The sequence below is a fragment of the Elephas maximus genome, chromosome 1 (genome assembly GCF_024166365.1).
Source record: "Elephas maximus indicus isolate mEleMax1 chromosome 1, mEleMax1 primary haplotype, whole genome shotgun sequence".
Taxonomy (NCBI): Eukaryota; Metazoa; Chordata; class Mammalia; order Proboscidea; family Elephantidae; genus Elephas; species Elephas maximus.
The window spans coordinates 200,565,820-200,589,236 of record NC_064819.1 but is presented as its reverse complement, the minus strand read 5'-3'; the positions used below and the strand labels follow the sequence as shown (position 1 = coordinate 200,589,236).

General features: G+C 37.8%; 1 protein-coding gene across 2 annotated transcripts in view; it reads right to left on the bottom strand.

The window, feature by feature from the left end:
* Positions 1 to 23,417, bottom strand: part of ENPP3 (ectonucleotide pyrophosphatase/phosphodiesterase 3) — a 112,321-nt gene that overhangs the window by 26,527 nt on the left and 62,377 nt on the right. For both annotated transcript variants that reach the window (XM_049900798.1, XM_049900808.1), the window contains exons 17-20: positions 21,609 to 21,696; positions 19,665 to 19,843; positions 17,988 to 18,039; positions 7,964 to 8,118 (exon numbers count right to left, since the gene is read on the bottom strand). In XM_049900798.1, the coding sequence (XP_049756755.1) occupies positions 7,964 to 8,118; positions 17,988 to 18,039; positions 19,665 to 19,843; positions 21,609 to 21,696 (474 nt within the window). The remainder of the gene's footprint in view (positions 1 to 7,963; positions 8,119 to 17,987; positions 18,040 to 19,664; positions 19,844 to 21,608; positions 21,697 to 23,417) is intronic.

The window sequence follows — 23,417 nt, the reverse complement described above, 5'->3', positions numbered from 1 at the left end:
AGACTGGGAAAGAATTTTCAGCTATGATATCTCCGACCAACGCCTGATCTTTAAAATCTACATGATTCTGTCAAAACTCAACCACAAAAAGACAAACAACCCAATCAAAAAGTGGGCAAAGGATATGAACATGCACTTCACTAAAGAAGATATTCAGGCAGCTAACAGATACATGAGAAAATGCTCTCAATCATTAGCCATTAGAGAAATGTAAATTAAAACTACGATGAGATTCCATCTCACTCCAACAAGGCTGGCATTAATCCAAAAAACACAAAATAATAAATGTTGGAGAGGCTGCGGAGAGATTGGAACTCTTATACACTGCTGGTGGGAATGTAAAATGGTACAACCACTTTGGAAATATATCTGGCGTTATCTTAAACAGTGAGAAATAGAACTACCATACAACCCAGAAATCCCACTCCTCGGAATATACCCTAGAGAAATAAGAGCCTTTACAAGAACAGATATATGCACACCCATGTTCATTGCAGCTCTGTTTACAATAGCAAAAAGCTGGAAGCAACCAAGGTGTCCATCAACGGATGAATGCTTAAATAAATTGTGGTATGTTCACACAATGGAATACTACGCATCGATAAAGAACAGTGACGAATCTGTGAGACATTTCATAACATGGAGGAACCTGGAAGGCATTATGCTGAGTGAAATTAGTCACAGGCAAAAGGACAAATATTGTATAAGACCACTATTATAAGATCTTGAGAAATAGTATAAACTGAGAACACATTCTTTTGTGGTTACGAGAGGGGGGAGGGAAAGGGTTATTTACTGACTAGTTAGTAGATAAGAACTACTTTAGGTGAAGGGAAGGACAATACTCAATACAGGGAAGGTCAGCTCAACTGGACTGGACCAAAAGCAAAGAAGTTTCCGGGATAAACTGAATGCTTCAAAGGTCAGCGGAGCAAGGGCAGGCGTTTGGGGGCTATGGCTTCAGGGGACTTCTAAGTCAATTGGCAAAGTAAATTCTATCAAGAAAACATTCTGCATCCCACTTTGAAATGTGGTGTCTGGGGTCTTAAATGCTAACAAGAGGCCATCTAAGATGCATCAATTGTTCTCAACCCACCTCGATCAAAGGAGAATGAAGAACACCAAGGTCACACGATAACTGTGAGCCCAAGAGACAGAGAGGGCCACATGAACTAGAGACTTACATCATTCTGAGACCAGAAGAACTAGATGGTGCCCGGCCACAACCGATGACTGCCCTGACAGGGAACACAACAGAGAACCCCTGGGGGAACAGGAGAACAGTGGGATGCAGACCCCAAATTCTCATAAAAAGACCAGACTTAATGGTCTGACTGAGACTAGAAGAATCCTGGCGGTCATGGTCCCCAAACCTTCTGTTGGCCCAGGACAGGAACCATTCCCGAAGACAACTCATCAGACATGGAAGAGACTGGACAATGTGTTGGAGAGAGATGCTGATGAAGAGTGAGCCACTTGTTATCAGGTGGACACTTGAGACTGTGTTGGTATCTCCTGTCTGGAGGGTAGATGGGATGGTAGAGAGGGTTAGAAACTGGCAAAACCGTCACAAAAGTAGAGACTGGAAGGAGGGAGTGGGCTGAATCATTAGGGGGAGAGTAAATGGGAGTATGTAGTAAGGTGTATATAAGTTTATATGTGACAGACTGACTTGATTTGTAAACTTTCACTTAAAGCACAATAAAAATTATTTTTAAAAAAGTCTTCTTTTTGGAAAATAAGCCAGTACAAGAGGAAATTACAGATACTGACAGTTGGGGTCCTCGACAAATTGGCTGGGTTCTTTCTTGATCATGTCATAATAAAACTCGTCAGCTGGCAAGCCCCAACCATTTAGTTTAGTGTCTCACCCTTAAAATATGAACTGACAGGCAAGGACCACCAGACATTTGATAGGAGGGAGAAGAAGAACAAAGAGGAAAAAGACAATGCAGAGGGCAGAAGAAAACTCCTTTCTCAGAGAAATCAGCTTTATCGCATCTATAAACAAGGAACAGAAAGCAATAAAAATGGAAATAGGGAACCCCGTCAGAGCAAGGGAGAATGAAGAAAACCAAAGACCCAAGGGAAAGATTAGTCCGAAGGATTAATGGACCACAACTACCACAGCTCCACCAGACTGAGTCCGGCGCAACTTGACGTTACCCAGCTACCACACCACCAACTGCTCTAACAAGGGTCACAATAGAGGATCTCTGACACAGTGGAAGAAAAATGTAGAATAAAAATTCAAACTCACAAAAGAAAAAAAGACCAGGCTTAAAACCAGTCTGACAGAGACTGGATAAACCCTGAGACTATGGCCCCAAGACACCCTTTTAACTCAGTACTTAAGTCACTCCTTTGGCTAACCCTTCAGCCAGAGATTAGACAGGCCCATAAAATAAACATTAATACATGTAGCTCAACCACGTATGTGAGACTAAATGGGCACACCAGCCTAGGGACAAGGACAAAAAGGCAAGAAGGGACAGGAAAGCTGGGCACATGGAAATGGGGAACCCAAGTCAAGAAGGGTAGAGTGCTGACACATTACAGGGCTGGCAACCAATGTCACAAAACAATATGTGTATTAATTGTTCAGTGAGAAACTAATCCCCCAAGCCCAAGACCAGTCGAGTTGATTCTGACTCAGTGAACCTATAGGACAGAGTAGAACCGCTCCACAGAGTTTCCAAGGAGCACCTGGTGGATTCGAACTGTCGACACTTTGGTTAGCAGCTGTAGCATTTAACCACTACACCACCAGGGGTTCCTGAGAAACTAACATGCTCTGAAAACTTTCATCTAAAGCACAATTTAAAAAAAGGGGGAGGGGGGAGGCAGAAGAACAGAAAGAACTCTGGATATTTAAAAAATATATGATAGAAATAAAACATTCAATAAGATTTAGAAGTTTCAGATAGTTCTTAAAAAGTAGAACAAGACAGAGGTAGAAAAGAAATTGAAAAAAAAAAATTTAGAGTATCAGCCCAGGTCTAATGTCCTATTAATTTTTAAAGGAAAAATTACTTCTAAATTTCTAAAAAGCCAGTTAAATCATCAATTAAATCACACAAAGTTTCAAAAGCGTATTTTCCCTGATTCCTTTTTCAGTAAGCTCCTGGGCCATCTATACGCTCCATAAAAACAAGAAGCATGGTAAACCAAGAAATACAAATATAATTGGTGTTATATTGAAGGGATTGGATCTTGCCATTCATTTCACTCTCTCCTTCCGAAGGGGCAGTCGTTAAGAGCTTGGCTGCTAACCAAAAGAAAGGTCAGCAGTTCAAATCCACCAGCCACTCCTTGGAAACCCTGTGGGGCAGTTCTACTCTGTCCTACACGGTGGCTATGAGTCAGAATCGCCTCCATGGCAACGGGTTTTTCCTTCTGAAGCCAGAGGCTAGAATGCTAAAAACACTTGTTTATAGTTTTTCAAAAACATAGTAAACAGTTTTCTCCACTTAGTTTAAAAGGGCACACAAAGATGTTGTAAAATAGGAGTACATAGAATATCGATTGCTGACTGAGTCGGCCCCATAAACATCCAGAATATTGTGAGTTGATGCTTCCTACCACACATCTTTATCATTTTATGCTAACATTTCATGTTTAGTTAATGTTTCTTAAAGAAATACAGAACATATAGAAGTAGCCATAGCTGCATTTTCCATAATGTAAAGAGAATTAAATGCTTATATTCCAACAGTTAAAATTACAAGAATATAAAGGTTTACGTAAGTGTAAGTGCATAATTAAATGGTCATAGTGCCAAGGGAGATAGTAATATAATTGTTGTTAAACTCTTTATTCTAAATCTGAATTCAGCATTAAACCATGTAGTCTCACTGAAATAATTAACTGTGGAAACTGTGGTCAAACAATTTAGTTGAGCAAAATGTTTACTCCTTTTTCTACATGGCACAGACTTGGGATTGGGACAAATGGACCATGATATCTTCATGCTGTCTGAAAATCCTTATTTCTTACATACCAAACTTGAACCACCTAATCCAAGTGCATTAAAACTAGCGCAGACAGGATGTGGTCACCTTACAAAAGTGACATTATGTAACAGACAGCCTTCTAGAAAGATGGAGAGGAGGTATAGTTAAGTCATTTCTGAGTCTTGGTCTCGGAAAGAATAGTGAACCACCCCCACCACCAAACACACTTCAATTCTGCCACCTTTTCAAGGTTCCTTGGACTTTTTTGAAACCAAGGAATAAAAAGTCAGAAAAATGATAGAACTTAGGTGCTCAGATAAGATCTAAACTCCCTAGCCCTATAAATTTTTCAGGAGTAGGTAGATGATAAACAGAGCCAGAAAAAGTAAACCTGAACAGAGGAAAAAATCATTTTTACTCAAGTTACAGACTCTCCTTACCTGTAGGCGGAATGTAAAAGCTAAACATATTTGAAGATTGAGCAATTATGGTCTTGCCTTATGATAAGACAGTAACTATATACACTTTGAAATTTTTTTTTCTGGTCCTGTAATATTTTTTTCTGGCAGGGAAAAGATTTTTTTATAGTTCAAAAATATTTCTGCAACACAATAAAGTCCCTAGTTATTAAAGACTCACAAAAACATGAGTGTGTCAATTATTTATAATATCAAAGGTAATAAAAAAAAGCTTTAGAAACACAAAAGACTTTAAAAATTCAGTGATATGGAATACTTTACATATATGTGTGTGTGTGTACGCATTTTCAAGGTGCATTAGATTTTCTTCCCTGAAAATTCCTTTCATTCCATATTAACTTTCTTAAGTATTTATTTTAACAGTAACTGTAATTCTTGCTCTTATTTTCAGTTTTTCACCTAGCAACAACAACAACAAAAAACACATTTCACATCTTCCTACTGAGCAGGGCCAGAAGCAAAACCCATACATATGGCCTGATCAGCCTTAATGGCTTTGAACCAGTAATTGTAAAACCATGATTTCAAATTACAGCTATTTCCCCAGAACTCTTCTGAGATAATAACAACAACAACAAAAATTAGAAAACCCACCAAAGCCACAGAAAAACAAAAGCTCCATAAAACTTAGAGGCGCAGGCCAACTGGGCCCAGGTTCCAAAAAGCGCTTATTTAAAGTCTGATTTTTCAAACACAGACCTGATTTACAACATTTTTATGTGAATCTCAAAACATCCTTGTATGTAATTTTCGTGAACCACAACATACTAACAGAGTAATTTCTGAATTAGAAAGCAGAAAATTGCTAGAATTCCACCCTGTCACAAGGAGGGAGAAATACACAAGGCATTCTGTGGGATCAATGAAAGGACAAGAACTTTTGGTAACAAAGAAGCTAGTTTTTTAAAATCAATAACAAAAAAAATTGTACCAAGCTTTTAGTCTGTTAGCCCACTTAAAATCTCTCTGCCTTTGGTTTCTGCCAAAGCTCATATAAATTCAGGAATGCAAGACTCCAGAGGAAAGTATTAAAAACATCAACATCCCCCGTAACTCCATACAACCCCATGTGCCTTTTTCAAATAAAGAAATGAATAAGGCATAATAAGACTGACCTTCCTGAAGATGAGCCCCCATGAGGGAAAAAAAACAAAAACAGAAACAACATAGAAATTATTTTAAGAAATGTGGCATGCTGAAGAAAATCACAAACAACTGAACATTCTGCATGTTAAGAAAGTAATGTTGCCACCAGCCATACAAATTAGCCAGGTAACTGTAAAATCTTTGCCCTTACTAGAACATAAACAACATTAGCACTGTGCTGCCAGTGATCACAACTGAACTTTTGTCCGCAGCAGAGTTTGACCTTCAGAACACACAAAGCTTTAATTACCAGTGGGACAATATGCCTATTTTTCATGAATCTTGAGTTGGATAAACCGGATACAACCAATTTCCTTTTCATAAAAAGAAGCAGAATATCTGTATCCTTAGCAAGGACAGTAAGAGCTAGAGGTTTGTCATCAGAGTCCCTGAATGTAAAAATACTAAGGTTATCTCTGTAAAAACAGCTTTCTGACTTATTTACATTTCTGGCTGAAAGAAAACTTTCCGGTTTAAAAGCTTGTTTGTTTGTTTTAAATAATGGTTGTGATTAGTTCATCCAATGCATTCATTTATAAGCGTTTACTAAGCAGCTCTACCTGCTGGAGGTACATTCAATAATACCATCCCTGCCCTGAAAGAATGTTCAGACTGAATTTTGGCAGATTTTGATTTTTGCTTTCATTTATATTTCCCTGATAGCTAATGAGGTTCAATTGCTTGGCTTATATCCTTTGCTCACTTATCAGCTAAGATGCTTATCATTGTCTTGTTTATTCATACATATTTATTAGATATTCTGGATCCAAATTACGATTCCAAATATTTCTTATATGCAATGCAAATATATTTCCCCATCCTTAACTTTGTCTTTTTCTCATACATTAATATTAATATAGTCAAATTATTCAATTCCCTCTGTTTTCTTGTGTTTTTAGAAATCTTTCTCTATTCCAATGTCATAAAGACATGCACAAAGAAAAATATGGATCTGCTGTTCCATTTAGGTCTATAAATCCAGTAGCAATTTAATTTTGTGTATGACATGAATCAGTTGCCATCAAGCTGATTCAGACTCATGGTGACTCCACTTGTGTGACAATAACTGTGCTCTATAGGGTTTTTTTTATGGTTATCAATGGCAGGCAATTCAGAAGTATATCACCAGGCTTTTCTTCCAAGATGCCTCTGGGTAGACTTGAGCCACTAATCTTTCTATTAGCACCCGAGCACGTTAACTGTTTACATCACCCAGAGACTCCAAATATTGTTGGTTATTTTACTATTGCTATTATTACTATTTTAAGTGCTGTAAATATTTCCTAATCTTCTCTCTTATCTCACAAGATGAAGTGGCTAATCAGTTGCATCGTGTGTTCTCAAATAAATCAAGTTAACCTTTCTGAGATTCATCATTAAAACTGATAACTGAGGCTTCAGATAAAAATTTTAGCCAAGGCCAATTAAACAATACAGGTGCCTCTGGATGAACTCTGAACCTCCAACTTTTTGGTTAGCAGCCAAGCAGGTTAACTGTTCATACTACCCAGGAACTCTGTATGATATGAAGTAGGGATCTAATTTCAAATTTTTCCTTATTTTAGTCAACTGTCCCAGCACCATTTATTAAAAAGGGAAAAGAGTTTGAACAAGTGGATTCCTGACCTCAGTTTGGAGGGAACTGTGACATAACATACCTGTACATATATGTCTAGCCTGACCTATTAGAGTGTTGGATCCTTCAGGGAAGAATTACATCTTGTTTACAGTGTGTTCCCTGTGCCTACCACAGCACACAGCAGATGGTGTTTGTTAAATGAATTAATAATCAAACACAAAGGCCTGATCATCTAGTTACCATCACCTTCTAGGTGCACCCACCATGTGCTTGGGAAATACCAAATGAATTGTGTGCCTTTGTACTGCCAATTCCTTCTGTTTGAAATGCTCTTTCCTACCAGCCTTTTTTTTTTTTTTTACCAGCTTTACCAATTGGCCAGTAAACGCTTTCTGATTTCAAAACGCAATGTTTTACTCTTCTGCACTCCCCTAACACCTTTCTGTTATACCTGGTACATTGTCTTATAAGTCACTGGCCAGTGATCTTTCTTTGGGGCCTTCACTGCAAATCAAGGTTCAACTAGCAGAATATTAAACCAGTTACCATCGAGTCAGTTTTGACTCACGGGGACCCCATGTCTGTAAGAGTAGAACTGTGCGCCATAGGGTTTTCAAATGGCTGGTTTTTCAGAAGCAAGTTTGCCAGCCCTTTCTTCCAAGGCACCTCTGGATGGACTCAAATCTCCAACCTTTCGGTTAGCAGCTGAGCATGTTTAACTGTTTGCACCACCTAAGAACTCTTAGAATATCAGAGCATTACTGATTTTTTCCAGCCTGCGTGGAACAATGGACTCAGAGACTTACTGGCTTAGGGGTTGTATATGAGCTCCACATGGGCATCCTGAAAGCTTTTCCAAATCCACTCACATATTCTCTGTGGTAAAGGAGACAGTGTTCCTTGTTCTTCTGCATAACCCTGGGCCTGCCAAATGGCATATTTTCTTTCTCTGTTGCTGTTACTTAAGTGAAAATACAAAACAAATATGTATGTGAAATCAGCAAATGCTTCTATGCATTAAAAAAACTACCAATATAAAAAAAATGGCTTATTATATGTCAAGTACTCTGATAAATATTATACATAATCTCCTTTGATTCTTATAACAAACCTATGAAGTAGGTGTTGTTATTCTGTTCTATAGAATTCAAAACTAAGGTTTAGAAAGTAAGTTGGCCAAACCAGAGGCTAAGCTTGCCCTCTCTGGCTCCTTATTTTTACAGCTCGCAGGACATATTACAAATCAAAACCGTTGCAATCGAATTGATTCCGACTTAACAGCATCAGGGTAGAACCGCCCCACAGGGTTTCCAAGGAGCAGCTGGTGGATTCAAACTGCTGACCTTTGGTTAGCAGTGAAGCTCTTTAACCACTTCGCCACCAGGGTAAATCTCAAGATCAAAAAGATTTACCTACCTAATAATTGTCACAGGAAATATGTTGTAATTCTATAAAAAATGAGCCTGGAGTTCATGTTTTTAACCACAAGACTTTTAATTTTTTAATCGTTTAATTTCCGCGAACTGATTTGAAGTAATCCTCATAACATATGGTATGATGGATGCCAGGGCGTGGGCGTGAAGAAGATGAACTGTAGAACAATGATGTTAGTGTCATTCAATTTATTTATTCTCTGAAGCTAAATTATATATTCCTCCATGTCCATGTAATATGTAAATGCACATAAAAAAACCTGTAAAAATACTGGCTACCATTAGAGGCAGGAAGAACAGGCGTTTTGCTCATTTGATATCTTAATTTTTTAAATAATAATAAAGATGTATTATGAATTAGTTGTGTAACAGGGAATAATTTGAAAGGCAAAGAAACTAAAAACAAAAAAACGGGGAGACAGTGAAAGCTTCATGTGACGTTATTTTCCAGATATCCTTATAATATAGAGGTCTATAAATTTTTTCTATAAAAGGCAAGTTAGTAAATATCTTAAGCTTTATGGGCCACATAGCCTCCGTGTCACCTTCACAGCTCTGCCACTGTAGTGCAAAGAAGCCATAGACAATAGGTAAACAAATGAGCATAGTAGTGCTCCGGTAATACCATATTTATGGACACTGAAATTTGAAAGTCATATAATTTACACATCATGAAATATTCTTATTTTGCCTTTTTTTTTTTAAGCCATCGTAAAAAGTTAAAAACGCTTTCTAGCTCACGGGCTATAGGAAAGCAGGCAGCAGGCCGGATTTGCCATGAGGGCCATAGTTTGCAAACCCTGTGCTAGTACTGTGCTACTTTAAGGAAGGCCCAGGTTCCAGCAGCATTGGCAGCATTTGGGAGTTTGTGGAAATGCACAATCTCAGACCTCACCCCAGACCTACAAAAACAGAATATGCTTTTTCAAGATCCCCAGGCGAAGTATATGCATGTTAAAATTTGGGAAAAAGCCCAGTGGCACAGTGTTTAAGCGCTCTGCCGGTAACCAAACGGTCAGCAGTTCCAACCAACCAGCGGCTCCACGGGAGAAAGATGTGGCTGTCTGCTTCCGTAAAGATTTACAGACTTAGAAACTCTATGGGCCAGTTCTACTCTGTTTGACTATGGGCCAGTTCTACTCTGACTTTTAGGAGCTCCCAGTTACCTAGTTTTTCTTCTACACTCTTTATAATGTTTTGTATACTGTTTATGCCATGTATTAGGGCTCCTAATGTTGTCCCTGTTTTTTCTTCCATGATCTTTATCATTTTAGATTTTATATTTAGGTCTTTGATCCATTTTGAGTTAGTTTGTGCGCATGGAGTGAAGTATGGATCTTGTTTCATTTTTTTGCAGATGGATATCCAGTTATGCCAGCACCATTTGTTAAAAAGACTGTCTTTTCACCATTTAACTGACTTTGACCCTTTGTCGAATATCAACTGCTCCTATGTGTATGGATTTATGTCTGGATTCTCAATTCTGTTCCATTGGTCCATGTGTCTGTTGTTGTATCAGTACCAGGCTGTTTTGACTACTGTGGCGGTATGATAGGTTCTAAAATCAGGTAAAGTAAGGCCTCCCACTTTGTTCTTCTTTTTCAGTAATGCCTCATTTATCAAGGGGCCTCTTTCCCTTCCATATGAAATTGATGATTTGTTTCTCCATCTCATTAAAGAATGTCATTGGGATTTGGATCAGAATTGCATTAAATGTATAGATCGATTTTGGTAGAATAGACATTTTTATAATGTTAAGTTTTCCTATTCATGAGCAAGGTATGTTCTCCACTTATGTACGTCTCTTTTGGTTTCTTGCAGAAGTGTACTGTAGTTTTCTTTGTGTAAGTCTTTTACATCTCTGATAAGATTTATTCCTAAGTATTTTATCTTCTTGAGGGCTACTGTAAATGCCATTGATTTGGTGATTTCCTCTTCAATGTTCTTTTTGTTGCTGTAGAGGAATCCAACTGATTTTTGTATGTTTATCTTGTATCCCGATACTCTGTTGAACTCTTCTATTAGTTTCAGTAGTTTTCTGGAGGGTTCCTTAGGGTTTTCTGCGTATAAGATCATGTCATCTGCAAATAGAGATACTTTGACTTCTTCCTTGCCAATCTGTATGCCCTTTATTTCTTTATCTAGCCTAATTGCTCTAGCTAGGACTTCCAGCACAATGTTGAATCAGAGTGGTGATAAAGGGCATCCTTGTCTGGTTCCCAATCTCAAGGGGAATGTTTTCAGGCTCTCTCCATTTAGGGTGATGTTGGCTGTTGGCTTTGTATAAGTGTCCTTTATTACATCGAGAAATTTTCCTTCTATTCCTATTTGGCTGAGAGTTTTTATCATGAATGAGTGTTGAACTTTGTCAAATGCCTTTTCTGCATCAATTGATAAAATCATGTGATTCTTGTCTTTGTTTTATTTATGTGGTAACCCAGTAGAAAAACAATTTATGTGGTGGATTATATGAATTGTTTTTCTAATGTTGAACCATCCCTGCATACCTGGTATGAATCCCACTTGGTCATGGTGAATTTTTTTTTTTTTGATATGTTGTTGAATTCTATTGGCTAGAATTTTGTTGAGGATTTTTGCATCTATGTTCATGAGGGATATAGGTCTATAATTTTCTTTTCTTGTGGTGTCTTTACCTGGTTTTGGTATCAGTCATACGGTGGCTTCATAGAATGAGTTTGGTAGTATTCCGTCCTTTTCTATGCTCTGAAATACCTTTAGCAGTAGTGCTGTTCACTCTTCTCTGAAAGTTTGGTAGAACTCTGCGGTGAAGCCATACGGACCAGGGCTTTTTTTCTTTAGGAGTTTTTTGATTACCTTTTCAATCTCTTCTTTTGTTATGGGTCTATTTAGTTGTTCTACCTCTGTTTGTGTTAGTTTAGGTAGGTAGTGTGTTTCTAGGAATTCATCCACTTCTTCTAGGTTTTCATATTTGTTTGAGTATAGTTTTTCATAGTAATCTGATATGATTCTTTTAATTTCAGTTGGGTCTGTTGTAATATCGCCCCTCTCATTTCTTATTCGGGTTATTTGCTTCCTCTCCTGTTTTTATTTTGTCAGTTTGGCCAATGGTTTATCAATTTTGTTGATTTATTCAAAAAACCAGCTTTTGGTCTTGTTAATTCTTTCAATTGCTCTTCTGTTTTCTATTTCATTATTTGTTTTCTTCTGCTGCCTGTGGGTTTCTTTTGTTGCTCTTTCTATTTGCTCAAGTTGTAGGGATAATTCTTTGATTTTGGCCCTTTCTTCTTTTTGGATGTGTGCATTTATTGATATAAATTGGCCTCTGAGCACTGCTTTTGCTGTGTCCCAAAGGTTCTGATAGGAAGTGTTTTCATTCTCATTGGATTCTCTGAATTTCTTTATTCCATCCTTAACGTCTTCCATAATCCAGTCTTTTTAGAGCAGGGTATTGTTCAGTTTCCAAGTGTATGATTTCTTTTCCCAGCTTTTCCTGTTATTGATTTCCACTTTTATGGCCTTATGGTCAGAGAAGATGCTTTGTAACATTTCAATGTTTTGGATTCTGCTAAGGCTTGCTTTTTGACCTAATATGTGGTCTATTCTAGAGAATGTTCCATGTGCACTAGAAAAGAAAGTATAGTTGGTTGCTGTTGGGTGGAGTGTTCTGTATATGTCTACGAGGTCAGTTTGGTTGATTGTGGCATTTAGATCTTCCGTGTCTTTATTGAGCTTCTTTCTGAATGTCCTATCCTTTACCAAAAGTGGTGTGTTGAAGTCTCCTACTATTATTGTGGAGCCGTCTATCTCACTTTTCAATGCTGATAGAGTTTGTTTTATGTATCTTGCAGCCCTACATTGGGTCCATAAATATTTAATATGGTTATATCTTCTTGGTGTACTGTCCCTTTAATCATTATATAGTGTCCTTTCTTATCCTTTCTGATGGATTTAACTTTAAAGTCTACTTTGTCAGAAATTAATGTTGCCACTCCTGCTCTTTTTGATTATTGTTTCCTTGATACATTTTTTTCCGTCCCTTGAATTTTAGTTTGTTTGTGTCTCTAAGTCTAAGGTGTGTCTCTTGTAGGCAACATATAGATGGATCTTTTTTTTAATCCATTCTGCCACTCTCTGTCTCTTTATTGGTGCATTGAGTCCATTTACATTCAGGGTAATTATGGATAGGTATGAATTTAGTGCTATCATGTTGATGTCTTTTTTTGTGTGTTGACAGTTTCTTTTTCCCACTTGATTTTATGTGCTGAGTAGATTTTCTTTATATATTGTCCTTTCCTCTTGTTTGTTGTTGTTGATTTTGTTTCTGCTGAGTCTGTATTTTTCCCTTTTATTTTGATGAGTAGGATAGTTTGTCTCCTTTGTGGTTACCTTATTATTTACCCCTATTTTTCTAAATTTAAAACTAACTTTTATTTCTTTGTGTCGCCGTATTTTCCTCTCCATATGGAAGGTGTATGATTACTTTTCTTTTTGTTGTTAGGTGCCGTCGAGTCGGTTCCGACTCAGTGACCCTATGCACGACAGAACGAAACATTGCCCGGTCCTGCGCCATCTTTATAATCATTGTTATGCTTGAGCTCATTGTTCCAGCCACTGTGTCAATCCACCTTGTTGAGGGTCTTCCTCTTTTCCGCTGACCCTGTAGTCCGCCAAGCATGATGTCCTTCTCCAGGGACTGATCCCTCCTGACAACATGTCCAAAGTATGTAAGACACAGTCTCGCCATCCTTGCTTCTAAGGAGCATTCTGGCAGCACTTCTTCCAAGACAGATATGTTCGTTCTTTTGGCAGTCCATGGTATATTCAATATTCTTCGCCAACACCACAATTCAAAGGCGTCAACTTTTCTCTGGTCTTCCTTACTCATTGTCCAGCTTTCACATGCATATGATGAGATTGAAAATACAAAAAAATAATAATTTTTTTTTTTTTTGGGTCAGGCACACCTTAGTCTTGAGGGTGACAACTTTCCTCTTCAACATTTTGAAGAGGTCCTTTGCAGCAGATTTGCCCAATGCAATGCGTCTTTTGATTTCTTGACTGCTGCTTCCATGGCTGTTGATTGTGGATCCAAGTAAAATGAAATCCTTGACAACTGCAATCTTTTCTCTGTTTATCATGATATTGCTCATTGGTCCAGTTGTGAGGATTTTTGTTTTCTTTACATTGAGGTGTAATCCATACTGAAGGCTGTGGTCTTCGATCTTCATTAGTAAGTGCTTCAAGTCCTCTTCACTTTCTGCAAGCAAGGTTGTGTCATCTGCATAACGCAGGTTGTTAATGAGTCTTCCTCCAATCCTGATGCCTTGTTCCTCCTCATACAGTCCAGCTCTTCAGATTATTTGTTCAGCATACAGATTAAATAGGTATGGTGAAAGAATACAATGCTGACGCACACCTTTCCTGACTTTAAACGAATCAGTATCCCCTTGTTCTGTCCAAACAACTGCCTCTTGATGTATGTAAAGGTTCCTCATGAGCACAACTAAGTGTTCTGGAATTCCCATTCTTCGCAGTTTTATCCATAGTTTGTTATAATCCACACAGTCGAATGCCTTTGCATAATCCATAAAACACAGGTAAACATCCTTCTGGTATTCTCTGCTTTCAGCCAGGATCCATCTGACATCAGCAATGATATCCCTGGTTCCACGTCCTCTTCTGAAACCAGCCTGAATTTCTGGCAGTTCCCTGTCGATATACTGCTGCAGCCGCTTTTGAATGATCTTCAGCAGAATTTTGCTTGCATGTGATGTTAAAGATATTGTTCTATAATTTCCACAATCGGTTGGGTCACCTTTTTTGGGAATAGGCATAAATATGGATCTCTTCCAATCAGTTGGCCAGGAAGCTGTCTTCCATATTTCTCGGCATAGACGATTGAGCACCTTCAGGGCTGCATCTGTTTGTTGAACCATCTCAATTGATATTCCATCAGTTCCTGGAGCCTTGTTTTTTGCCAATGCCTTCAGAGCAGCTTGGAATTCTTCCTTCAGTACCATCGGTTCCTGATCATATGCCACCTCTTGAAATGGTTGAATATCGACTAATTCTTTTTGCTATAATGACTCTGTGTATTCCTTCCATCTTGTTTTGATGCTTCCTGGGTCATTTAATATTTTCCCCATAGAATCCTTCACTATTGCAACTCGAGGCTTGAATTTTTTCTTCAGTTCTTTCAGCTTGAGAAACACCGAGGGTGTTCTTCCCTTTTGGTTTTCCATCTCCAGTTCTTTGCACATGTCATTATAATACTTTACTTTGTCTTCTCAAGAGGCCCTTTGAAATCTTCTGTTCAGTTCTTTTACTTCATCAGTTCTTCATTTTGCTTTAGCTGCTCGACACTCAAGAGCAATTTTCAGAGTCTCCTCTGACATCCATCTTGGTCTTTTCTTTCTTTCCGGTCTTTTCAGTGACCTCTTGCTTTCTTCATGGATGATGTCCTTGATGTCATTCCACAACTCATCTGGTCTGTGGTCACTTGTGTTCAATATATCAAATCTATTCTTGAGATGGTCTCTAAATTCAGGTGGGATATACTCAAGGTCATATTTTGGCTCTTGTGGACTTGCTCTGATTTTCTTCAGTTTCTCCTTGAACTTGCATATGAGCAATTGATGGTCTGTTCCACAGTCGGCCCCTGGCCTTGTTCTGACTGACGATATTGAGCTTTTCCATCGTCTCTTTCCACAGATGTAGTCAATTTGATTTCTGTGTGTTCCATCTGGAGATGTCCATGTGTATAGTCGCCGTTTATGTTGGTGAAAGAAGGTGTCTGCAATGAAGAAGTCATTGGTCTTGCAAAATTCCATCATTCGATCTCTGGCATTGTTTCTATCACCAAGGCCATATTTTACAACTACTGATCCTTCTTTGTTTCCAACTTTTGCATTCCAATCGCTAGTAATTATCAATGCATCTTGATTGCATTTTCGATCAATTTCAGACTGCAGCAGCTGATAAAAATCTTCTATTTCTTCATCTTTGGCCCTAGTGGTTGGTGCATAAATTTGAACAGTAGTCGTATTAACTGGTCTTTCTTGTAGGCTTATGGATATTATCCTATCACTGACAGCGCTGTACTTCAGGATAGATCTTGAAACATTCTTTTTGACAATGAATGCAACACCATTCCTCTTCGAGTTGTCATTCCCAGCATAGTAGGCTATGATTGTCTGATTCAAAATGGCCAATACCAGTCCATTTCAGCTCACTAATGCCTAAGATACCCATGTTTATGCATTCCATTTCATTTTTGACGATTTCCAATTTTCCTAGATTCATACCTCGTACATTTCATGTTCCGATTATTAATGAATGTTTGTAGCTTTTTCTTCTCATTTTGAGTCATGCCACATCCACAAATGAAGGTCCCGAAAGCTTTACTCCACCCACGTCATTAAGGTCGACCCTAATTTTAGGAGGCAGCTCTTTCCCAGTCATCTTTTGAGTGCCTTCCAACCTGGGGGGCTCATCTTCCAGCACTATATCTGACAATGTTCCGCTGCTATTCATAAGGTTTTCACTGGCTAATGCTTTTCAGAAGTAGACTGCAGGGTCCTTCTGCCTAGTCTGTCTTAGTCTGGAAGCTCAGCTGAAACCTGTCCTCCATGGATGACCCTGCTGGTATCTGAACACCAGTGGCATAGCTTCCAGCATCACAGCAACACACAAGCTCCCACAGTACAACAAACCAACAGACATGTGGGGGGACATTTCTTAGTCCCTCTTTATTATTTTAATGTTGTCTTCTTTTATATAATAACATTGCTGTTACCCTGTGTTGGGCTTTTTTTTTTTTTTTTTAAACCTTGCTTTGTTTTTTTGGATTTCCCTGTCTGGGTTGACTTCTGGTTGCTCTGCCCAGTGTTCTAGTCTTGGGTTGATACCTGATATTGTTGATTTTCTATCCAAAGAACTCCTTTTAGTATTTCTTGTAGTTTTGGTTTGGTTTTTACGAGTTCCCTCAACTTGTGTTTATCTGGAAATGTCTTAATTTCACCGTCATATTTAAGAGACAGTTTTGGTGGATACATGATTCTTGGCAGGGAATTTTTTTCCTTTAATTTTTAAAATATGTCATCCCATTGCCTTCTTGCCTGCGTGGTTTCTGCCGAGTAGTCTGAGCGTATTGGCTCTCCTTTCTAGGTGACTTTTCTTTTATCCCTCGCTGCTCTTATAATTGTCTCTTTATCTTTGGTTTTGGCAAGCTTGATTATAATATGTCCTGGTGACTTTCTTTTAACATCTACCTTATGTGGAGTTCGATGAGCATCTTGGATAGATATCTTCTCATCTTTCACAATATCAGGGAAGTTTTTGAGGCATAGGAATTTTATTTATTTACTTATAGTGGTTTTTAAATTTACTCAACTGGTGATTCCAATGTGCAACCAGAAATCTGGGTTAGAAGGACTTTTATTGAACTCCATGATCCTTCCCCCCAACCAAAGACTTTGATATAACCTTTTGGGAAGTATGGCAGCCCCTTCTAATCTGATTGGTCATTGTGTGCTAATAGCAGAGTGGCTTATCCCTCTAGCATGAGTATAAAAAAAAAAAAAAACAGCTGCCGTAGAGTCATAGTGGCCCAAAGTAGATTGCCAGATCTTTCTTCCAAGGTGCCCCTGGGTGCTCACCAGCCTCCAACCTCCAACCTTTTGGTTAGCAGTAAGTGCATTTATCATTTTTACGAGCCAGAGAGTCGTGGTATGGGTGTATCAAGGAAGAAATTGAGAGCCAGTCGGAAGGGAGAGATGGATATGGGAGGTTCCCAAAAAAGGTTAGAATAGAAGTCAGTCAAGAGAATCACTAATTTTCACCACAAGTAATAAGGATACTTAAAAGACAACAAGTAACAATACTATTGCTATAGGCCAGGAACAGTTCTAAATTCATTCCATGGACTAACTGTAATCTTTACATCTACCTGGTATTGGTAGTATTGTTATTATTAATGAGGAGACAGAAGGACAGAGAGGTTAAATAATTTGTTCCAGGTTACATAGCCAAGAAGTAGTAGAGACAGGACTCAAACCCAGGCAGTGGGCATGCTCACATCTGAGAAGGGGAATAGGAGTCTGCAGATGTGGCACAACCATTTCAAGAAATTTTTATGTTCCTGAAACCTTTGCAACTGCCCCATGCTTGCCACTGTTGTTATTAGATCTGTTTTTTTTTTTTTTTTCCTCCTGTATACCGGAAATAAAATCAGGCTCTGTGAGCTTATTTGAGGGAATCACAAAAAGGTAATGTTGTGTTTTGTTTTGAAGGAGTTCTGGCAGGCAAGGAGAGGATGGCCACTCTAAAGGGAAGAGCCAGGAGGAATTGTGAGGCAAGTGAGAACAAAAATGGAGTCTTAAACATCAAAGACTTAACATACTTTCTATTGACTTACTTTCATTTGAGGTGAGATTTAGCCTTTGATTCACGTGTTCTAGAACAGTATTCTGCAAGATAACAGGGAGAGAGGGGATTCAGTTGAAGTAATAACACAAGTTTTAAAAGGTGATTAAGAACATTCCTGCTGTAATCACACGAAATATCTTACTACTGAACAAAGTAGCCAGACTAACTTGAGTTTAAATTCCAATTCTGCCACTAACTCTGAAATACTACTACTTACTGTACACTTTTTTGTGTGTGGGTTTGCAAAGATATAATTGATAATAGGGCAAAGTATTTTGACCACAGCTGGAATCAACTCCCAAACTGGGATGACAACATTCAGTGCCTCTCAAGCTCTCATGTGCCTACAAGTCACTTGAGGATCTTATTAAAATACAGATTCTCATTAAGTCAGCCTGAGATAGGGCCTGTGATTCTGTTATCTGTAATGAGCTTGCAAGTGACAATTTGAGTAGCAAGGGGCATTCTTTACAGAGAAGAATTTGAAGTTTGGAGTGTAGATCAAGCTTCTTTGATGTTGGACAATTTGCCTAACATCTCTGAGCCCTTTTTATCTATAATGTTTTGAGGATTAGAGAATGTAAAGGTTTTGCCCAACCCTGGCTATAAGGAAAAATTCTTACCTAAGGTAAAGGTAAAGGTAGCAAGTGTTTATTTAGTTTTACAATCATATTTTGAAGTTAGCATCAAATCTGCCTCGGCATTTGTCTTAGCTTGATGGACTCCTGATACCTGGGCTCCAATTTCTTTCTGAAATTCCATCCTCACTCACGTGCTTTAATTCTCACAGGTGGGCTTAGTCCTTGTGTTTTGATTCCCTGTCCTTAGGACCCTCCCACTGGAATCTTGCCTTGTTGAGGGTTTCCTGTTCCTGAGTCTGATGCCTGATCCACTACAAGGACTTTTCCAATGCCGACTGACTGGTGGCCTGCTTCCAAGTGTTCTCTGAAAGAAATTCTTTACTGCTTTCATCTGTGATTCTCCCTGTCAACTGTTTATCTGGGTTTATCTGGAATAAGACCAGACCTCTTGTGAATTCCAGGCTTTCCTGTGAGCCTTTCCTGTTAGTCAACTCCAATGGGTGTGTATAATGCCAGATCCCTATTTTATGAGATACACCCTCACTACACCCTCCCAGCTCATTCTGTTCTAAATAAGCAACCATGACCATCTGATTCTTAAGCTGTAAGAGGAATGGTTTAAATGGGGAACCCAGGGTAGAAAGGCGGAGAGTGTTGATACATTGTGGGGATTGCAACCAATGTCATGAAACAATTTGTGTACACATTTTTTAATGAGAAACTAATTTGCTCTGTAAACTTTCATCTAAAACACAATTAAAAAAAAAGAGGAATGGTCTATGAGGGAAAGCTAGATCAAAGTTTCTACTGTTTTTAAATAATTGAATTGTTAATTAATTCTACTGTTAATTAAAATAAATTTCTACATATGCTTTTCAGTTTACAAAGCACATTCTCACACTTAATCTTATAATGTATGCATTATAGTCTCTCATTTACAGATAAGGTTCAGAGAAATCACACACATAGTAAAGATCTGATCCAGGACATAAACCTGTCTGTCCACTACCCTGGTTATCAACCACCCTTGTTGTAGACTAGCTTGCCCCTTTACATTCTTATGGATGCATGTAGTTATTACTTACGTTTTGTAGCTCAGAGCATGAGCAGTCTAGAGAATCTGTGGGCAGCAGATTAGTAAATCTGCAAACAGAAGACTTTGACACTTCCTCTGGGTGGGATGGCTTATAAAAAGGTGCCTTCAGAAGATGGTTTAAACTACCGTGGGTACCATTGTTTGGTGCTGGTTGAATGTGTAGAAGATCTGTTTTAAAAATAAGTTTAAAGTACTTTTAAATCTGAAAAAAACATTTTTTTTTAACAGTCACCATAGCAACTTTTTTATTTTTAGTGTGTTTATATGGTTTTTTTTGCTGTTGAGTTGATTCTGACTCATAGTAACCCCATGTGACAGAACAGAACTGCCTCAGAGTTTTCTAGGATATAACCTTTATGGGAGCAAATTACCAGGTCTTTCTCCCAGGGAGCAGCCAGGCAGATTTGAACCTCCAACCTTCAAGTTAGCGGCTGAGTGCTTAACTGTTGTGCCACCAGGGCTCCTTCATAGCAAATCTTTTAATGAAATGACCCTCGAGCTTTTAAAACAAAAATTTATTGTTGTCAGTTGCCACCTTCAAGTATCAGTATTTTGTTTCAGTTGTTTGCAGATATTAAGGTCTGGTTCTTTTCTGGGATGGACAGTACATATTTGGAAAAATAAAGTGTACCTTCTGTTAATTATTATCTCACTTTTAAAAAGTCATTTTTTTCTTTTGTTTCCTGTGGAAAGTGGCAACTTGTTCTCAAAATACTTCTGTTACTGGTTCCCCATCACCCGTGGTTACAGCAAATACCTACTCTTTTACTTCCTTTATTAAATTCTGCTTTAATGCAATGGTGTGCTGCATATAACATTTGGTTTACTGACTTTTTTTCCTCTAGAGTTTCCAACACCTAGTCTCACTAGAGAACAGGAACAGTCCCTGAAGACGTTCTCAGGAACTGTTTCTGTTCCACCAAAGGGAAGAATCACTGCTTCAATAGTTGCTTTGTTTCTTTTTCTTGTATAAAAAAACTATGCCCTTAGTAAAAACAAGTTTAAAGAACTTAAATGATTTCCAATCTTACTTGTAGTATGTTTAATTAGTTATATGAAAATTCTTTAAGGACAGAAATACTTTAAAAATATTAAACTAGTAAATTTTGCTTATCATCTAGAGAATTTTTTCTAATTTTCTTCTATAAAAACAAGACAGAAAAACATTTTACAAACATAATTTTTTAAGTGGCTCCTACTTAGTACCACCAAATAGGTTTCTCTAGGCTTAATCCTATCTAATTCCTTCTAACCCTCCTCTCCAAGAGCCAGCAGCCCTGACCACCCTGGGAACTAAGAATTTAAGTTATTACTGCAACAGGGTATTTTTATATTCCTATTTTTTGGTCTCTAAGTCACAGTCAATCACTACAAGCCAGTGGTGAGATTAAAAGAGATAATTTGAACATATTTATATCGAAATTCCTAAAGCTAAAAAGGTGGAATTGCCACTTACTGGTTACTTTGCCTAGGTAAACGAATTGTTAACACAATAGTCTGAGGCAAGCACATAAGTTAGATTGTTCTAAAACTCTAATCTTTCTAACACTGGATATAACAAAAAGTATGTCCAAATAGACTTTCTCACCACCCTTTTATGCCGGAAGTCTTCTTTATAATTACAGGAGAAAACTTGTGTGTTTAGCTTGTGTTTCTCCTGCTTTGAAAAGTTTGAAGTCGCATTTTACTGACCCAGTTTTATTATAATTAAATTATCATATAGTACCTAATTAATGGGAAAGCTGGGTCTCCTGAGAGCTAATGTTTATCAATTACTGAAAGTTATAAATAATTCTTCTTCATTTTTTCTACTTTGTCTTCTTAATGCAGAGCACACTGCCTCTGGGATCAATTTATCGCCGTTTCCAAAATAAATACATATTATTAAAACCATAGCCATCATTTGCTAGTGAATTTACAGAAATATACTCACCACACATTAGGTTATAGACTTCAATATTTTCAAATGGTTCAACTTCAGTCTTCTCTTTAAAACTGGGTCCATGTGCCAGAAAGATAGCCTAGTTGTTAATATACATACTGTTAGTAGACACCAATCAAACACAAAAACAGACATTGGAAGAGACACAGTTTCCTTCCATAACAATTCTATTTGTAGTTTAGGCCTCTGTGAGGATTTCTTTTTAGAAGATGAAAATTATTTTTAAATCATCTCCTGTGATGTATTACTAACCCTAACCAAATATAGCCAATATTGTGTGGTGTTTACTTCTCCTGTCTCGCCCGCTTCCATATCACTTCATATGTCAACAGAATAGAATAGAAGCAACTGTGGACAGCCAACAGCAGTACAATTTCACAATGTTTGTACAACATATATATTAGAAATTCAACAGATGACATCATATATTCTTTCATGTGATTGCTCAAATATGTTCATACATGGCAAAAATGTTAAAGTTTCTAAGCATCAAATTTTTCACTACTTCCTAAGCCATTTATTTCTAAAATGCATCTCCCCTTTACTTTTAGGATAAAGAGACCTAAATATTTTGCTGTATATTTCATTAACGTTAACTTAGTTACATTATTTATAACAAATCTAACTGTTCTGGATTGTAAATGACTAGAAGAAAAGTGTCAAACCTAGAAAAGCAATTCTTTTCTGGTAACAGTGGTGTGTGTGTGTGTGTATGTGTATATATATACACATATGTGTATATATATATATGTATATATATGTATCCCCCCCCTCAAGATAACCAGGAAAGAATTCGAGGCATAACTCTTGCAGTAATTAACTCAATTATCATATAGTGCCCTAAAAAAAAAGTGCCCTACTTAATAGAAAATCTCTGTCTCTAGGGATTTAGATAAGACAATCGGGTTGCAAAAATCATAAAGCTTAAACTATGAAGGACCTACCAGCTGCATGTTACGGTGGACTTATCCATACACTTTCTTCCCAGGATACTACATGTCTGTGGTTTTCTTCCTCCCTTACTGGTGGCTACTTCTAGGTATTTTTTGCTAATAAATCATTTTCGCCCCCAAATTCTTAAAATAGAACTGTCCGAGGGCTCAGTACTTTGTCATCTTCTCTATCTATGCTCAGTCCCTTGAGATCTTATGTAGTTGCATATCTTTTTAAATCATTTATATGCCTAAAACTTAGTTTTTTTTTTTTTTTTAAATCTTCAGGGCAGACTCTCTCTGTAATTGCCAATTCAACATCTCTACTTTCAGGTCTAGCAGATATTTGAAACTTAATATGCCCAACTGAACCTGCACTCTTTCCCCCCAAATCAGCCACATCCCCAGTCTAATGTCCTTCCAATTAGGCACATTCCCTTCCAATTAGGCACATTCCCATTTCAGGCCTTTTGCCCTGGCTGCTTCTTCTGCCTGAGATGTTTGCTCCTGGGATATTCCAAAGGTTAATTCCGTCACCTCCTTCAAGTCTCTGCTCAAATGTATCTTCTCAATGAGGTCTACCTTCCACCCTTTTAAAACTGCATCCTGTTTCCATGCTTCCCTGAAACACTCCCAGTTCCCCCTTACCCTGCTATACTTTTTTCTTTATTTTCCCCATTGCACTTATCACCTAATATGCTATAGCATATATTTGTTTATTATGCTTATGACCTATATTCCTCTGTTAGAATGAAAAGTTTTTTTTTAGAATGAGAAGTTCATGGGCCAGGCATCTTTGTTTTCTTCACAAATGTGAAGAGATTCAAGAGTCTTAAACAGCATCTATCACAAAATAGATGCACAACAA